Raw genomic sequence first — 15,517 nt, 5'->3', positions numbered from 1 at the left:
GGGTCGGGGCGGGGGGGGGTGGGGGGGGTGGGATGTGCTGCGGGCCCCCTCGGGCCCCCCCCGCTTTTGGGGATGGAGCCAGCGCTGACCCCATCCCTGCGGGCAGAGCCAGGCCGGGGGCCGGGCAGCGTGCGGGGGCAGGCGGGGCCGGGCCGGCCCCCCCCCCTTTTCCCGGTGCCCGCCGCGGGGGGGCTGTGCCGGCCCCGGCGCCCGGCTCGGCTCAGCTGTTCTCTGCGGCAGCGGCACTGCGCGGAGCCGAGCCCAGCCGCGCCGGGCCGAGCGGAGCGGGGCCGGGCCGAGCCGAGCCGAGCCGGGCCGTGGGGTGCGCAGCGGGGCCGGGCCGAGCCGGGCGGAGCCGAGCCGGGGGCGCAGCGCCGGGCGCGCCCGTAGCGCGCAGGAACCGCGGAGCGCAGGTGGGAACCGGGGCGCGGGCGGGCCGGGGCCGGCGGCGGGGACCGGGAGGGAGGGAAGGAGGGAGGGGGCGGTGGGCGCTGGGCTGCGGCCCCCGGGCCCCCCGGCCCCTCGCCGCCCGCCCGCAGGACACGGCTATATTTGGAAAGTGACCTCTGGTCGTTCCCGAGCAGCCGCTGCGGATTCAATTGTGGCAACGTAATGGCCCGGCCGGGGAGCGGGAGCGGGAGCGGGGCTGTCCTGCCTCTACCCTGCCTTGCACCTTGCCTGCGCCCTGCCTGTGTCACGCCCTGCACGCGGCTAACACCCCACCTGCACCCCGCCTGCTCCCTGCTCGCACCCCATCCGACCGTGCCTGTATCATGCCTGTACCCTGCCTGCACCCTGCCAACACCCTGCCTGCACCCCATCCAGCTGTCGTGCCTGCAGCCCGCTAGCACCCTGCCTGCAGACCATAACACCCTGCTTGCACTGTGCCTGTACCTGCCTGCACCCCATTCAGCCTTGCCTGCACCCTGCTAGCACCCCACCCGAACTCTGCCTGCACCCCATTCAGCCCTGCCTATACCCTTCCCAACTCTGCCTGCACCCCACCTGCACCCTACCCAAGCCACTGCCTGCACCTTGCTCAACTCTGCCTGCACCACATCAGCACCTCACCCGCACCTTTCCTGCACCCCACACCCTGCCTGCACCCTGCCTGTCCCCTGCATGCACTCTGCCCAGCTGGCCAGGTCATCACCCCGTCCCCTGCTTGCCTACACCCCACGCTCTGCTCTCACTGGTGAGGGATGAGGTGCTGCAGAACACCCCAAGGGTGTCCCCGCGGAGCCCCCTTGCTCCTCCCCAGAGCTGGGGACCATGCCCAGGCCCATGGGGGTGATGCCAGCGATGCCAGTGTCCAGCCCCCCTCAGTAGCAGGACTCCAGCCCCCCCCAGCGCCTGGCTCCAACCCCCACTCACTCTGCCAGGCCAGGGATGATGCTGAAGGGCCACGAGAGCCCCTGGGGACACCCAGGGACTGGGCAGATGTGGCTTGGCTTGGTGCTGCACGTGCCCTGGCCAAAAGCCACCGGCCGGGACGCGGCAGAGGAGATCTGCTCCTACCTCTGCCCACACCGGCCCCGCAGGCTGGGGGGCAGCAATGCCTGGCCCTCCAGGCTGTGGTTTGGTGGCTGGATACGACCCCTGGCAATGGCTGAGGCCCCAAAAGAGCCCAGGGGATTCCCCGAGGTGGTCAGTGACTCACAGGTGCTGCAGAGCCCCAGCTCCAGGGGTTTCGGGGTCCCGAGGGGCTCGGTGCCCCCCCAGGCAGGTCCCAGGAGCAGCGCAGGCTTGGGACAGAGATGGGTGATTGCGGGCAGTGTGCCTGGCTGTGGCCGAGGGCTGAGGACCCCGCCGGGGCCATGCTGAGCGCGGGGGGCTCCTCCGCACCCCGGCGTGCCCACAGGGCTGTGTCGATGTGCTGGGTCCAGCCCTCGCCCGGGCTCAGCACCAGTCAATTGGATTGGGGGTGCAGAGTGGGTGCACACGTGGAGCCCCCTGGGGCAGGGGCCCATGGTGGGAGGCGTGGGGTGGTCGGTGCTGGAGGCACAGCCTCCCTCCTGGGTGTTGGATCGAGCCAGGCAACCTCGGGCCACCAATGCAGGATAGGACACAAGGGGACAAGCTGTGACCTGGTGTGTGGCACCTCTGTGTCCGGCCCGAAGTCCCCTCAGCTTCTCTACTGCAGCTGCTCGTGTGCCAACCCCAGTGCCAGCCACAGGGCATGGCCCAGCCGCAGGGCACGGCCCAGCTGCACATCATGGCATGGCCACGTTCCTGCCCAGCCGCCAACCAGCTCTGGCCACAGGATGCCCGTCCCCAATGCTTGCAGCACGCGCACCCCCCTGCACACCAGGGCTGCCCCCGGTCTCTGCCGCGGGGTCAGAGCCACGTCAGGCACCATCCTGCACCCTCATCCCCTGGCATCGGCATGTCCTCAGGCTTTCCCCTGTGCCCAGGGGAGGGGAGGGGTCTCTCGGAGTGCAAGGCCTGAGGGGGCCAAACCCCTCCATGACAGCACGAGGGGGAAGGTCGCAGCCTGACCCTGTGCCCCCCAGCCATGAGCCGCCGCGTCGTGCGCCAGAGCAAGTTCCGGCACGTCTTCGGGCAACCGGTGAAGGCCGACCAGATGTACGAGGACATCCGCGTCTCCAAGGTGACGTGCGACAGCTCCTTCTGTGCTGTCAACCCCAAGTTTGTGGCCATCATCGTGGAGTCCGGCGGCGGCGGGGCCTTCATTGTCCTGCCCCTTGCCAAGGTGAGCAGGGAGGCTGCTGGGGTCTGGCCCCCCTGGGATGAGCTCTGCTTTTGGGGCGCTGCTGTGGCCCTAGACCCCCCCAGATTTGCCCCATCATCCCCATCCTCAGGTGGAGGCTCGGGGCAGGGACAGCCTGGGGTGATCACTGGCACCTGTGAAAGGTTACATCGCAAGGGCAACTGAGGTGATGCAGGAAACCCCCAGCTGCTTTCTCCCCAGCCCAAATTCCTGGGGACAAACGATGCCCAGGAAGCATCCCAGTGGGGTGGGGGTCAGCCCTGCCCTCTCCAGCAGCAAGGGGGGGGGTCCCCAGCCCCTCCTTGCCATCAGAGGGGACACAAAACAACCTCTCCCAGGGCACATCATTCCCCTCTGCATCCCTATGGGGCCTCATGCTAAGTGAGCCCCATTCCCACTGCGTGCCTCAGTTTCCCCCTTCGAGGCAGGCGCAAAGCTCTGGCCACAACCGGAGCCTCCTGCGTGTCCCTGCCTGTGCCACAGCCCCACGTGCTGGCCAGGCTGGGGCTTGGGGGACACTTGCCAGGGTCCCCCCCAGCTGCTGGGGACTCATCCCTGCTCCTCGGTGTTGCAGACAGGACGGGTGGACAAGAACCACCCTCTGGTGACGGGGCACACGGCGCCTGTGCTGGACATCGACTGGTGTCCCCACAATGACAACGTCATCGCCAGCGCCTCGGAGGACACCACCGTCATGGTGAGGGGCCGGACCCTGGGTGGGAGGGGTGCGGCGGGCGCTGGGGGAGCGGGGTGGAGCATCCCCCCCTCCCCGCCCTTTGCCGCCTGCGAAGTGTCACTGGCCTATTTTTAGCCCCGGTGCCATGCGTTCGCGCTGGCGGCGGCTGCTCTCTCCATGATGCAGCAGTTTGTGCTAAATATACTCGCCCTGGCGACTCAGCAGCCAGGAATAGCTGGGGGGGGTGTGCTGGGGGCTGCACCCCAGCTGTGCCCCCCTCCCTGTGCCCACCAGCCCCCTGAGTGCTGGGGATGCACCCCAGGATGGAGGCGCTGCTACTGTCCCCTCACCACCCTCCCCGCAGCCTGAGCAGGGATTAACGATGAGGTTAATTGGCTCCAAGGCCCTCAGCTGCTTAGCGCTTCCCTGCGGGGTGATCCCCTATGCCCCGTCCCCCCCTCCCCAGGTGTGGCAGATCCCCGACTACGTCCCTGTGCGCAACATCACGGAGCCGGTGGTGACGCTGGAGGGACACTCCAAGCGGGTGGGCATCATCTCGTGGCACCCCACCGCCCGCAACGTCCTGCTCAGCGCAGGTAAGGGGGTCCCGGGTCACCCTCCCCGGGGGCAGGGGGGGGATCCGTGAGATGATGGCGTCCACCCCGTCGGTTCTCCGCAGGCTGTGACAACCTGGTGATCCTCTGGAACGTGGGCACGGGGGAGATGCTGCTGGTGCTGGAGGACATGCACACCGACCTCATCTACAACGTGGGCTGGAACCGCAACGGCAGCCTCCTCGTCACCACCTGCAAGGACAAGAAGGTCCGCATCATCGACCCCCGCAAGCAGCAAGTCGTGGCGGTGAGTGTCCCCACCGTGTCCCCCCCACCATCCCGCTGCGGGGTCCCCCCCCCATTGCCTGCCTGACCCTACTAACCCTCCCGCACCCGCGTGTCTCTGTGTTTGGTTTTAACCCGCTAACGGCCGGCGCAGGAGAAAGCCAAACCGCACGACAGCGCCCGCCCCATCCGCGCCATCTTCATGGCCGATGGCAAGATCTTCACCACCGGCTTCAGCAAGATGAGCGAGCGGCAGCTGGGCCTCTGGGACCTGGTACGAGACAGCGGCTCCCACCCGGCCAGCGCCGCCCCGGGGACCCCGCGGAGCCCGGCTGAGCCGGGGATATGCTGGGTGCCGGCGATGTGCCGGGTGCCAGGAATACTCTCCAGCACCGTGTGCGCACCGGGAGCCTCGTGCACTCCCCAGGAGCAGGATTCAGCGGCTGTTTTGGGGGACAGATCCGGACCCCCCCTCATTTTCCCCCCTTCCCATGCCCCGTGCTGACTCTCTCCCCCTCTCCCCAGGAGAGGTTTGCCCCCCACGAAGGGATGAGGCCTGTGCGGGCCATCTTCACGAGGGAAGGACACATCTTTACCACGGGCTTTACCAGAATGAGCCAGCGGGAGCTGGGCTTGTGGGACCCGGTAACGAGGCCGCATGGAGTGCTGCCCCGGGAACTTGGCCCCCCTTCTGCCCCCCTGCCCCCAGGATGGGGTGCCTGCTGCATCCACCCCCCCACCCCCAAAAGATGCCAAGTTCCCAAGTGTGCCGTGCTGTGCTGGGCATGGGGAGGGGGCAGAAGGAGGCAGGTAGTGCTGGGGGGGGAGACAAGCCAGGTTGGGGTGCACCCAATCATGCAGGGGTGCTGGGGGGGGCATGCCAAGCTGCCTGCCTGGGGGGTTGTGTACCCCAGGGGGGGACGAGCTCCGTCCCCACAGTGTGCTGTGGCTAATGTGTGTGACTAACCGGGGTGGGGGTTTTGGGGCCACCGCTCACCCCCCCCTCCGCCACTCCGGCCTCGCAGGAAAACTTTGAGGAGCCCATCGCCCTGCAGGAGATGGACACAAGCAATGGGGTGCTGCTGCCCTTCTACGACCCCGACTCCAGCATTGTCTACCTCTGCGGGAAGGTAAACGCCCCAGGGCGCACCCCCCCCCTCCATGCCACCCCTTCCCTGGGGGTGCCGGGGCCAGCTGACACCCGTCCCCACACCTGCAGGGTGACAGCAGCATCCGGTACTTCGAGATCACGGACGAGGCGCCCTACGTGCACTACCTGAACACCTACAGCAGCAAGGAGCCGCAGCGGGGCATGGGCTTCATGCCCAAACGCGGGCTGGACGTCAGCAAGTGCGAGATCGCCAGGTGAGAGCTGGGGGGGGGGGCTGGGGGGAGCTGGAGGGGTTGAGGGGCACGGCCGGAGCCTGACTGCCTCTGTCCCACGCAGGTTCTTCAAGCTGCACGAGCGCAAGTGCGAGCCCATCGTCATGACGGTGCCACGCAAGGTGAGCCCACGGGGGTCCTAGGGGAGATGGGGGGGGTTCTGGAGGTGGGGGGAACACACACAGGGTATCTCACCACGGTCTCCCTCACCCCCCCGCAGTCAGACCTCTTCCAGGAGGACCTGTACCCCGACACACCGGGCCCTGAGCCGGCCCTGGAGGCGGACGAGTGGCTGTCGGGGAAGGACGCGGAGCCCGTCCTCATCTCGCTGCGGGACGGCTACGTCCCCGTCAAGAACCGCGAGCTGAAGGTGGTCAAGAAGAACATCCTGGACAACAAGCCCCCCCCAGGCCCCCGCCGCGGCCACTCCATCTGTGACCCTGACATCTCTGTGAGTGTCCTGGGGACGTCATGGCAGGGCTGTCCCCCTGCCTGGGGTGGGGTTGGAGGAGCTGGAGGGGGCTCCCTAAGTGACGCTGCGTGTTGTGTCCATGCCCCCCTCCAGCAGCCAGCCCTGGAGGAGGTGCTGGAGGAGATCCGTGCCCTGAAGGAGACGGTCCAAGCACAGGAAAAGCGCATCTCCGACCTGGAGAACAAACTCTGCCACTTCACCAACGGCACGGACTAACGCGACAGCCACGGCCACGGCCAGGGCGAGGACTGCCCCAGCCCCCCCGGGGATTAAAGCCGAGTCCCTGCACAGGGAAGGAGCCCAGAGCCGTGTTCTTTCCCCAGGAGCCGAGGCTGCAGGGAGGGGGGGGGGGGTCGGATCCTGACCCCCCCCACACACTGGCATCGGTCGCATCCTCCTGGGGTGGTCCAGCACAACGATACCCCGCTGCATCATCCGGGGGGGGGGTCCCCGCTTCGGTGCCCGCAGGCTGGGGCAGCTGAGCACCCCTCCTTGGGGACCTGCAAGCTGAGCGCCAGCATCCTCCCAGGACAGGGGGCCGCCGGGCCCCCCCCCCCAGCCAGGATGCACTTGGGTATGGTGCCACACCCCCCCCACTGCCCCCTTTGCCTCCCACTGCCCCATCGCCCCCCTCGGCTTTTTGCTCCTGGATCCCCCTTTAATAAAGGGCTCGGCCACCGATGGCTGCGGGCCAGGTACCAGGGATGCGGGACCACCATGCTGGGGGGGCCCTGCCTGCACCCCACTGCCTGCAAGGCCCCAGCACAGGCAGAGATAGGCCAAGAGAGACAAACATTAAGGAGCATTTATTGGTGTTGGCCGCGGTCGGAGCTGCTCGGGCTCCCCCGGCCCTGGCCCAGATGTCGCTTGTGGGGTGCGTGGGGGGGGGGCACCGGCTACGAAAAGTCCCAGGGTAGCGAGCCCAGCCCCCTCCGTGGCCCCCGGACCCCCCCGTGTGCAAAGGAGGAGCAGCCCGGGGCGGGGGGCCGGGGGTTAGCACCATTTGACGTAAGTTTTCTCTCGGGGTCAGTGCCCGGGACGAGGGGGTGCAGTGCTGCCAAGGGTGGGGGGCATCCGAGTGGGGGGGTGTGGGGGTGTGCGAGCAGGGGGTAAGGGGGGGGTGACACCAGGCAGCCTTTCACAGGCACCCCTTAACTGCCCCAGCGGACCCCTGCACCGGGGTGGGGGGCAGCTGTGCAGCCCCTCCCTGGCTGTGGGGTGCAATGGGGCTAAGCCCCCCCCCCCCCCCCCCCGCCCCCATTGGCAGGCAGAGCAGCTCCCGGGTAAGTGCACTTGGTAGCGCCTGGGGAGGGGGGCCAAGAAGGCTGAGCAGAGCTCCCCAGCTCTGGGGGTACCCCAGGACCCCATGCGACTGGCAGCCCCCCCCATCTGGGGCAGAATGTGCCCCCCACCACCTTCCCGGGGCGAGGGGCTGAGCAGCACCCCATAGGGCGGTTGGGGGGGAGGCTAGGGCTGTCCCAGGGGTGGAGTACAGGCCCTGGGGTTGCCCCCCCTGGTTCCTGCCACCCCAGCTGCAGGGCTGTCACCCTCCTTCACCCTGTCCTGATGTTGGGTGCCGCCCCCCCCCCCGCCCCCGCACCCCAGTACCACCCCAGCTATGGGGACAATATCTCCCCCACACCAGGACAAATCCTGCACCCCCCCCCTCCCCATTTGCCCTCCACAGTGCTTGGGCTGGCTCCCCCCACCCCACTCCCCCTCCGTACCCCCCCCCATACACGGCACCGGCCACGTCTCCATCCCCATTGGGGTGGGGTGGGGAGGGGGGCTCAGCGGGGGTGTGGGGTCACTTCTCCGTCAGCGAGAGCTGCAGGATCCGCTGCAGCTCCTCTTCCTCCTGGCGCGTCCGGCGCTCGGCTTCCTCCTGCTCCCGCGCCGACAGCGCCATGGCCAGCCGCAGCTGCTCCGCGTAGCTGGGGAACAGGGCGCTGGGCCCCCCGCCACCCCTCCCCGGGGATGGGGGGACAGGGGGACGGGGGGCTGCTGTGTGCTGGGGAGTCCTGGGGGGTGCAGTAGAGGCTCAGCGGGGATCGCCGTGGGGCCGGCGCCCACTCCCGCTCCCCCCTCGGGGGGGGGACTGGCCGGACCTTACCAACCTGTCTCCTCGGCGGCTCTCGTGCGACATGGGGTGGGTGCCCGGTTTGCTGTTCGTCAGCGCTTCCCAAATGGTGACCTGCAGCCAGTGGCAGAGGGATGCTCGAGGGGGGCATCCCTCCCCCGCGCTGCTCCCCATCCCCCCAAAACCCATCCCCCCTGCATGAGCTCTGACCCGTGACCGCGGGATGCAGGGATGGTGCAAGGTGGGGGAAGCGTCCCAGGGCAGCATCAGCACGGTCCCCCAGCCAGGCTGGGGGGGGCAGGAGGAGGCATGGAGGGGGTGGCAGTGCCCACCTGGTCGTACTCGCTGCCTGCTTCCAGCAGGCTCTGCTGGATGGCGAACTGCAGCAGGTCATCCTCATCCTCCCGCAGGGCGTCCTGGTGGGTGCCCACCACGCTGTACCCCCGCGGCACCTCGAACAGCGCTGGGTCCATCTCGCACGCCCGGCACGAGGCTGCAGGGACAGAGGTCCTGGCCGGCTGGGCACCCCGCCGCGTCCCCCTCCCACCCCAGCCCCTCGGCTGTGTCCCCCCCCCCACCCCACATACTCAGGGAGCTGGAGCTGCTGACGCTGGAGGAGTCGCTGCTGGGCGAGGGCGCCTCGCTGCTGGGGCTGTGCCGCAGAGAGCTGACGGGCTCATCGCACCCATTGAGGTTCCCGAAGGTGATGCGGGCGTTGAGGATGTGGAAGATGGGGATTTCTGTGGGAAAAGGAAAAAAAGCAGGGAGGGAAGCTGGCTGCGCCACCCGCGCCGGCAGCGAAGACTCCCCCCGCCCCGTACCGATCTTGACGGGGAAGCCGGGTGGGAGGCGCAGGGTGATGAAGTCCCGCAGTTTGGCGAAGAGTGCGTTGCTTATTGCCATGAGGTCGATGATGGGGGCAACCTGCTCGCAGAGGGACAGCGGGTGGTCCTCGCACAGCCACAGCTTCGCCTTGAACCTGCCGGGGACAGGCGCCAGGCTGGGGACCCCTGCCTGCCCCCCCGGGGGCCCTGCAGTGGTCTGGGGGGGTGGGGGGAGACAGGGAGGGGGTCCCCAATCTGTTCCTTCCCCCCCTTACTTCTGCGTCTTGGTGGTGAGCTCCATGGGCCGCCCCATGTCCCTGTTGCCCAGCTCGAAGTTGGGGTTGAAGTACTCCTCGGGGGTGATGGCGGTGGGGTTGGCGTGGCTCAGCGTCTGTGTGATCAGCGTCTGCGGGACAGCCTGGAGAGTGAGGGGGGTGTCTGACTGTGGGGCCACACCCCACCCCCAGACCCCTGGGACGCTCACCCCATTGTTGGGCCCCACATGCTGCTCGGCGATGCCCAGGAAGGACTGCAGCGGGGTCTTACTGCCTGCAGGAGAGGAGGGGGTGAGGGCCAGAGCTGGCACAGGGCCCTCCCGCCCAGCCCACGCCGCCTCCACCTTTGCTCTTGCCCTTGTGCTGGTCCGAGAGGTGCTCGGTCCGCGTCCGCGTGATCAGCTCCACGTTGGACGCACCGTAGACCTGCCCACGGAGAGGGGGAATGGCAGAGGTGGAGACTCCCCTCCTGCAACCAGCTGTAGTGCCCTGGGCAGCTCAACCCCCTCTGCCCCTCACCTTGGCCTCGTACCCATTCACCATTTCCGTCTTCTCGCTCCTCCAGCCCAGGATCCCGGACTTGTTCCTGGGGTGACACAGAGCACCGTGAGCCATGGACAGTCTCACTTGGACAGCCTAGGGTGTGAGCACCCTGGGGGGCTGCGCAGCCCCAGGAGTGGCTGCCCCCAGCCCACCTCTCAAAGGCGATGTTCTTGGTGTCGAGCTGGGTGGTGACGACGGGGGCCGTCAGCCGCCCCATCACCTGCTCCTCGGTGGGCTGCACAGCAGCCAGCAGCACCTCCTGGTCATGGCCGGCCAGGGCCAGCGTCTCCGAGTAGACCACCCGCCGGTCGTGGTCGATCTCCATCACCACCGCACTGGTGTCTGCAGGGAGCAGGGGCGGGGTCAGGGTAGCCGAGGACAACCACAGTCCCCACTGCATCACCCCGTCCCGCTGCAGTGCCAAGGGGTCCCCCAGTGAGGGCGGGGTGGGAGGGGGGCCGGTGCCGGCTCACCTTGTCCCCGAAAGACGAAGCTGCGGTTGCCCCGCTGCCAGGTCATATGGTCGAAGCCCAGCAGCGTGGTGTCCACCCGCAGGTTCTGGCCACTCTTCCACACCTTGTAGGTGTCGCTGGGGCAGATCTTGGACACCAGTGGCACTGGGGAGAGACGGCGATAGCCCAGCCGGGGATGGGGCCACCCTGCATCCCCAAGTGGGCTGCCAGCACTGAGCTGGGTGGGAGATGGATGCATCTGGGGAACCCAATGCTTTGGTTGGATGGGGGTCTGCAAGCTTGGGGTGTAGGGGGGCAAGGGGAGAGGGTGTGCCCCATCCCAGGGATGAATGCTGCGGCTGGGGGGACTGCTGGGAAACTCCCGCTCCCCTCCCCAGCCACGCTCTGCCCCACACTTACCCCAGCTGGTGAACTCCCACTTCATCTCCACGTAGAAGTCCTGGGCCTGCGAGGAGCACAGCGGGATCAGGAGGAGCCCGTGGCCAGCATCCCCCCCCTCCACCCCAGCAGCCCCCGCCAGAGGCAGGTACCTTGCGCAGCTTCTCCAGCAGGATGGGGATCCCGGCCAGGCGCTTGATGGCTCGCTGGTAGTCACGGTAGCGCAGGACCAGCTGCACCAGCTCCAGGTCGCGGGTGCTCACGGCTTCCTGCAGGACTGCAGGGCAGAGAGGGGCAGTGCACGGCACGGCACGGCACGGCAAGGCACAGCTGGCCACCGCACAGGAGCCACGTGCGTGTACCACCAGGCAAGCTGTCCCTCGGGGAGCTGCAGCACCAGGTTGAGTATTCCCGTGCCCATACTCATGCCTGTGCCTGTGCCTGGACCAGGGCAGCTTGATGGAGGCCCGAGGCAGCGAGCCCCGTGAGGCAATAAGCCCCCCGAGGCAGCGAGCCCCCCGGCTCACCTGTCCAGCCGCTGCGGTTCTCCTTGCCCACGTCAGCGCCATGCTTCAGCAGCACCCGGGCGCACTCGAGGTGGCCCAGCGTGGTGGCCAGGTGCAGCGGGGTGCGTCCTCGGGGGTCCAGCTGTTCGATGTCGGCCTGCCGGGAGGTTGCGGGGCTCAGGGGGCACCAAGGCAGCTGGACCTCACCCCCTCAACGCCCTCCTGCAGCTGCAAGGCTCCCGGCCAGAGTAGCCAAGGAAAGTCGCCGATATCTGACAGTATCTCAGAGACCATCCCCATCCCTGAGGTCCCCCAAGAAATGCACCCCAAAAATCTCTCCCTGCTTCCCACAGCCGCTGCCAGACCCATGGGGAGGGTGGGGAGAGTGCGGCGGTGGCCACCAGCACCCCGTAGGGCTCAGCACAATCAGGCCGGGCTGCCCCCCACCACGCGGACACGAAGCAGGGGCACAGCGTGGTGGTGGGTGGGCACATATGCCCCCAGCACGGTGCATGGAGCTCTGCATGGCTTGATGCAGCTGCAAACTCGGTAAAAGCCCCCATCTTTGGGATTTGGAGGGGAGGGTGGGGGGCTGCTGCCCAGTTGCCAGGCAGCAGCTGCCGGTAGCCCCCCTCCGCCGGGGCCGGGAGCACGGCGGGCGACGTGGGCTGCGGCGGGCGCACGTGTTCCCCTGCCTGAGCCGGGGGCGGGTGGCTGCGTGAGCGGAGCGACTGCTCGGAGGATCCCCGGGCCCTGGGGAGCTGCGCGTTGGGGCTGTGATTGTTTGTGCCAAACCCTGAGCCTGGCGCCCAGCCAGCCCTGAGGAATCCCTCGCCCGCCGGCAGTGGCGGTGGGTGGGCACCCTGAGCACCCACCAGCACCCACATCATGCCCAGGGCTGGGGACATGGCTTGGGGACTGATGGAGTGGCACTGGGGGGGATCCAGCCTCTGCCCCCCCCAGCACCCAGCCGGGGTAGAAGCCTTGTGCCTGGAAAGAGGCCATTGGATGCTGCTGGGGCAGGAGGCAGTGGGGATGAACCCCGAATCAAGGCGTTGGTTTTGGGGAGGTCGCTCCCAGGAAGACAAACATGGGGTGCAGGATGCAAAGGTGCCAGCTGGGACCAGGCACCCAGAGGTGTTTGGGGCTGGGCAGGGGTAGGGTGTGGGCTCTCCAGTGCCCAGGCTCTTGCCCACAGCAAGTCCCTGCCTCACTCTTGGGCATGTCCTGTCGTCCCTCTGCCCCAGAGGTGTCCCCATCTCTGCCTGGGCCATGGGCATCCCCATGCCCCTCATCCCCAGGGGTTCACCAGGCAGAGGGACCCCCCAAGCTGCCCACACCGCCAGAGCAAAACATCCCCCTCACTTCCCCAGGAGCCAACGTGCTGCTCCAATGTTCTCCAGGCGACTGCTGCTTCTTAATTGCGCTAATGAAATGACTCTAATTAAAGCAATCACCCCCCAGCCGGGGGACGGGTGCTGCAGGCTCAGCAGGGCTCCCCAGCCGCAGCCCTGCCCAGCACCGGGCAGGACAAGGGTCCCTGCTCTGGGGACGCAGCACCGGAGTCAACCCCGGGGGACACGGTGTGACCCAGTTTTTGCTGACAAGAGGTCGGTCCCGGGCCCTGGTGCTGGGATGGCTCTGGCTCAGGGGCCGTGGCACAGACCTCCAAACGCTGCCAGTCCTGGGGCTGTGACACCCACCGGGGATGGGGACAGGGACGGGGATGGCTTTGGGGTGGCAGCGGTGCAGCGCAGGACCACAGCTCGGCCGCTCCTCCTTTGCCAGCTAGGCACACGGCACAGCGCATCCCCTCTGCCGGGGTTGTCCTCGGTGTGGGGGACCCCAGCGCCTACTCCCGGGTGGCAGTGGGTGACAAGGGCCAGCGCAGGGAGAGGTGCTGGGTGCTGCTGTCCCTGCGCAGCCCCAGGTCCCCGCCATGCGCAGTGGGGCAGGCTGCGGTGTGGGGTGTCCTGGCACAACAGGCTCCATGTCACTGTCTGCCATGTCCTTGTGCTGTCCCTGTCATGGGGACCCGCTGGCCCTCACTCCCCAAGTGTGGCAAGTGTGGATGGGAGCTCGTGGTGACAACTGGGGGGTGACCCACACAGGGCCCTTATGGGGACATGGAGAGGAGCAACACTGTCAGCTGCCCCAGTGCTTCCCAACCCCAAACACCTGCACGTTGGGGGGGCTCAGGGGGTGCTTCTGTCACCGTGCAAGTCCCCAGGGTGGCGGGAGGGCAGAGACCCCAGGCAGGGGGACACCCAGCCCCCAGCACCACACACAGCACCAGCCCCAACCCGCTTACCCAGGGGATGCTCTGGCAGGGACAAGGGCTGAGCCGTGTCCCCGGATGCCCTGGACAGAGGGGAGGGGGCTCAACCTGGGCTGGCCCCCACCTCCTTCCCCCAAACCCCCACCTGCTTTGCGGTCTGGCCCGCAGCACCCATGGCCCCCTCTGTGCACCCCTGGGGTGCACACAGGGCCCTGCAAAAGGCAGCAGGGGCTGTGGCAGAGTCCCTCCACTGGCCGGGCTCGGGGGGGGGGGGGGGGGGGGGGGGTGTTAGAAACCCTCTCTGCAGGTGCGGGGGGCTGGAGCCACCCTCGCAGCCCCTGCACCTCCCCGCACCCGCCGAGCCGCCGCCGTCGCCTGCACCCAGCTTTGATCTCTGCCGCGCCGGGCTCCTGGGAAAAATGACCCCAAATTACCACGGAAATAAAACCACCGGCGATGGGGTGGGGGGCCTGGGCGATGCTGGTGCAGCCCCCCGGGCAGCCCCCACAATGGAGGCGGGTGTGGCGGGAGCCATCGCCTGCATCCCGGCAGGAGCATCGCGACACAGCGGCCCCCCGTTTCGTGCATCACCGGGGTTCATCCGGCACAGCCCTCAGCACCCTGGGGTGCCGGGAGCTGGGCCGAGGGAGCAGGGATGCTCGGCACAGCCTCGCCGCCGACCTCCCTCCAGTGCCTGCGGTTTCCTGCGTCTTCGGGGTTGGGTTTTAATTACCTGAATTGCAATGCCACGGGGAGAGGGAGGCTGGGAACCCGCCTGGGGATGCGCCTGTGGCCCCGCTCCATCACCGGCCGGCTGGGGGGGTTCCCAGGCTGGGGGACACAGTGGGTCCCCCCACCCTGAGAAGAACCCACCTGCCCTCCTGGGGCTGACGGGCTGCGCCCCAGCAGCATCAGGGCCCTGTGTGTGTCCCCCTCCCCGAGAAGGGCTCAGCCTGAGGATGGGGAGCTGGGGTCTGCACCCCCAGTGGGGCTGGCAGCACCCCGAGAAGCGGGGTGCGGGTCGGGGTGCCGGGGGCCCGCAGAGGCCTACCAGGGAACACGTGGGGAGGGATGCTTGGGGCTGCCTGCACTTGGGGATGCAGGGGACCCGCGGGTGGTACCCACCACTCCGTGCCAGCCCCGGGGACAGCTGACACAGTCCTGGGGTGCGGGGGGGGGGGACACACACAACACCCCCCAAAGCCCTGCCAACCCCATCCCCACCCTCATCCCCATCCTCATCCCCACCATCCTCATCTCCATCCTCATCCCCAACGCCGAGCAGCAGCCCGGCAGCATTGCATCAGCCCCAGCCGAACCGGGCCCGCGGCCCGGGGCCGTGGACGAGCCCGGGGGTGCCCCCTTACCCCCCCTCCCCCGCCCCCCCACCTGCTTGGCGCTGAGCTCCCGGTCCAGGTCGCGGGCGCGGTTGTGCCAGACGAGGTAGTGCAGCGGGTACCTGCCCTCCGGCCCCTTCCTGCCTGAGCAAGACGCGAGCATCCTCCGTGCATGCTGGAGCGGCGCGGCGGGCGCGGCGCGGGGCGGAGCGGGGCGCGGGGGGGGCCCGCGGGGCGGGGCGGGCACGGCACCTCCCGCCCGGTGCTTCCCCCCCACCCTTCCACCCCCCCTCCCCTCCCGCACCGCCCGGCCTCATGGGACTTGTAGTCGCCCTGCCCGGCATCGCCCCCTTTCCTCTTCCTCGCCCCCCCCCCCCCATCCCCGTACCGCTCAGCCCATCACCGCGGCCCCCCACCCCGCAAAGGGATCGTTCCTCTCCCTCAACCCCCCCCCCCCCCCCGGCTGATTTCACCCCTCCCGGCTGACCCCAGCGGGCCCAGGCACATGGCGGGGCAGGGGCGAAGGCAGCGGGCAGAGGCTGTGTGGGGGGGGGTCCCAAGCCCCCCCACCCGGGCAGCGGCAGGCGCAGGGGCCCCCAGCCCCGTTTCCTTTTCCGTCTGCGATTCTCCGGGGCGGGCGTCGCGTTTTCCGGCTGTCGCCCGAGAACAATGCGAGGCTGGGCCTCCGCCGGCCGCCTCGGCCTCCCGCCGACGCCACGCTC

General features: G+C 68.7%; 2 protein-coding genes across 15 annotated transcripts; one reads left to right on the top strand and one right to left on the bottom strand.

Moving 5' to 3' along the window:
- Positions 1 to 230: 230 nt before the first annotated feature.
- CORO6 (coronin 6) lies at positions 231 to 6,396 on the top strand. 7 transcript variants are annotated; one of them, XM_074890260.1, is made up of 12 exons: positions 280 to 413; positions 2,514 to 2,713; positions 3,306 to 3,428; positions 3,874 to 4,003; positions 4,087 to 4,268; positions 4,401 to 4,520; positions 4,772 to 4,891; positions 5,272 to 5,376; positions 5,466 to 5,611; positions 5,694 to 5,751; positions 5,850 to 6,080; positions 6,195 to 6,396. In XM_074890260.1, the coding sequence occupies exons 2-12, from the start codon at positions 2,516 to 2,518 to the stop codon at positions 6,315 to 6,317; spliced, it is 1,536 nt and encodes a 511-aa protein (XP_074746361.1). In that variant the 5' UTR covers positions 280 to 413; positions 2,514 to 2,515; the 3' UTR covers positions 6,318 to 6,396. The 7 variants fall into 7 exon arrangements, with proteins under 7 accessions (XP_074746360.1, XP_074746359.1, XP_074746361.1 ...); XM_074890259.1 differs by lacking the exon at positions 4,772 to 4,891 and having other exon boundaries at positions 231 to 413; positions 2,474 to 2,713; XM_074890258.1 differs by lacking the exon at positions 4,401 to 4,520 and having other exon boundaries at positions 234 to 413; positions 2,474 to 2,713.
- Positions 6,397 to 7,855: 1,459 nt separating this feature from the next.
- Positions 7,856 to 14,976, bottom strand: ANKRD13B (ankyrin repeat domain 13B). 8 transcript variants are annotated; one of them, XM_074889883.1, is made up of 15 exons: positions 14,848 to 14,976; positions 11,202 to 11,337; positions 10,827 to 10,951; positions 10,696 to 10,741; positions 10,297 to 10,482; positions 9,976 to 10,165; positions 9,800 to 9,866; positions 9,625 to 9,706; positions 9,490 to 9,554; positions 9,281 to 9,411; positions 9,003 to 9,181; positions 8,769 to 8,921; positions 8,514 to 8,674; positions 8,215 to 8,295; positions 7,856 to 8,122 (listed from the first exon to the last, which is right to left on the bottom strand). In XM_074889883.1, exons 1-15 carry the CDS (start codon positions 14,956 to 14,958, stop codon positions 7,892 to 7,894), a joined length of 1,944 nt encoding a protein of 647 aa, XP_074745984.1. In that variant the 5' UTR covers positions 14,959 to 14,976; the 3' UTR covers positions 7,856 to 7,891. The 8 variants fall into 8 exon arrangements, with proteins under 8 accessions (XP_074745984.1, XP_074745985.1, XP_074745987.1 ...); XM_074889884.1 differs by having other exon boundaries at positions 9,003 to 9,160; positions 10,297 to 10,440; XM_074889886.1 differs by having other exon boundaries at positions 8,219 to 8,295; positions 9,003 to 9,160; positions 10,297 to 10,440.
- Between the last annotated feature and the right edge of the window lie 541 nt (positions 14,977 to 15,517).

The sequence above is a fragment of the Strix uralensis genome, chromosome 20 (genome assembly GCF_047716275.1).
Source record: "Strix uralensis isolate ZFMK-TIS-50842 chromosome 20, bStrUra1, whole genome shotgun sequence".
In the NCBI taxonomy this organism is placed as follows: domain Eukaryota; kingdom Metazoa; phylum Chordata; class Aves; order Strigiformes; family Strigidae; genus Strix; species Strix uralensis.
Note: the sequence above shows the minus strand (reverse complement) of the source record. Positions and strands in the feature narration are given on the sequence as shown.

What these genes read in the sequence shown, in the direction of transcription:
- ANKRD13B (XM_074889879.1), bottom strand. Translation starts at nt 14,958, where the DNA reads ATGCTCGCGTCTTGCTCAGGCAGGAAGGGGCCGGAGGGCAGGTACCCG. An exon ending in GGGAGCTCAGCGCCAAGCAG is followed by an intron (nt 11,338 to 14,847) that starts GTGGGGGGGCGG and finishes ACCTCCCGGCAG; the next exon opens with GCCGACATCGAACAGCTGGA. An exon ending in CTCACCACCAAGACGCAGAA is followed by an intron (nt 9,182 to 9,280) that starts GTAAGGGGGGGA and finishes AGGGGTCCCCAG; the next exon opens with CCTGGCGCCTGTCCCCGGCA.
- CORO6 (XM_074890260.1), top strand. Translation starts at nt 2,516, where the DNA reads ATGAGCCGCCGCGTCGTGCGCCAGAGCAAGTTCCGGCACGTCTTCGGG. An exon ending in CGGAGGACACCACCGTCATG is followed by an intron (nt 3,429 to 3,873) that starts GTGAGGGGCCGG and finishes CCCCCTCCCCAG; the next exon opens with GTGTGGCAGATCCCCGACTA. An exon ending in AGCAAGTGCGAGATCGCCAG is followed by an intron (nt 5,612 to 5,693) that starts GTGAGAGCTGGG and finishes TGTCCCACGCAG; the next exon opens with GTTCTTCAAGCTGCACGAGC.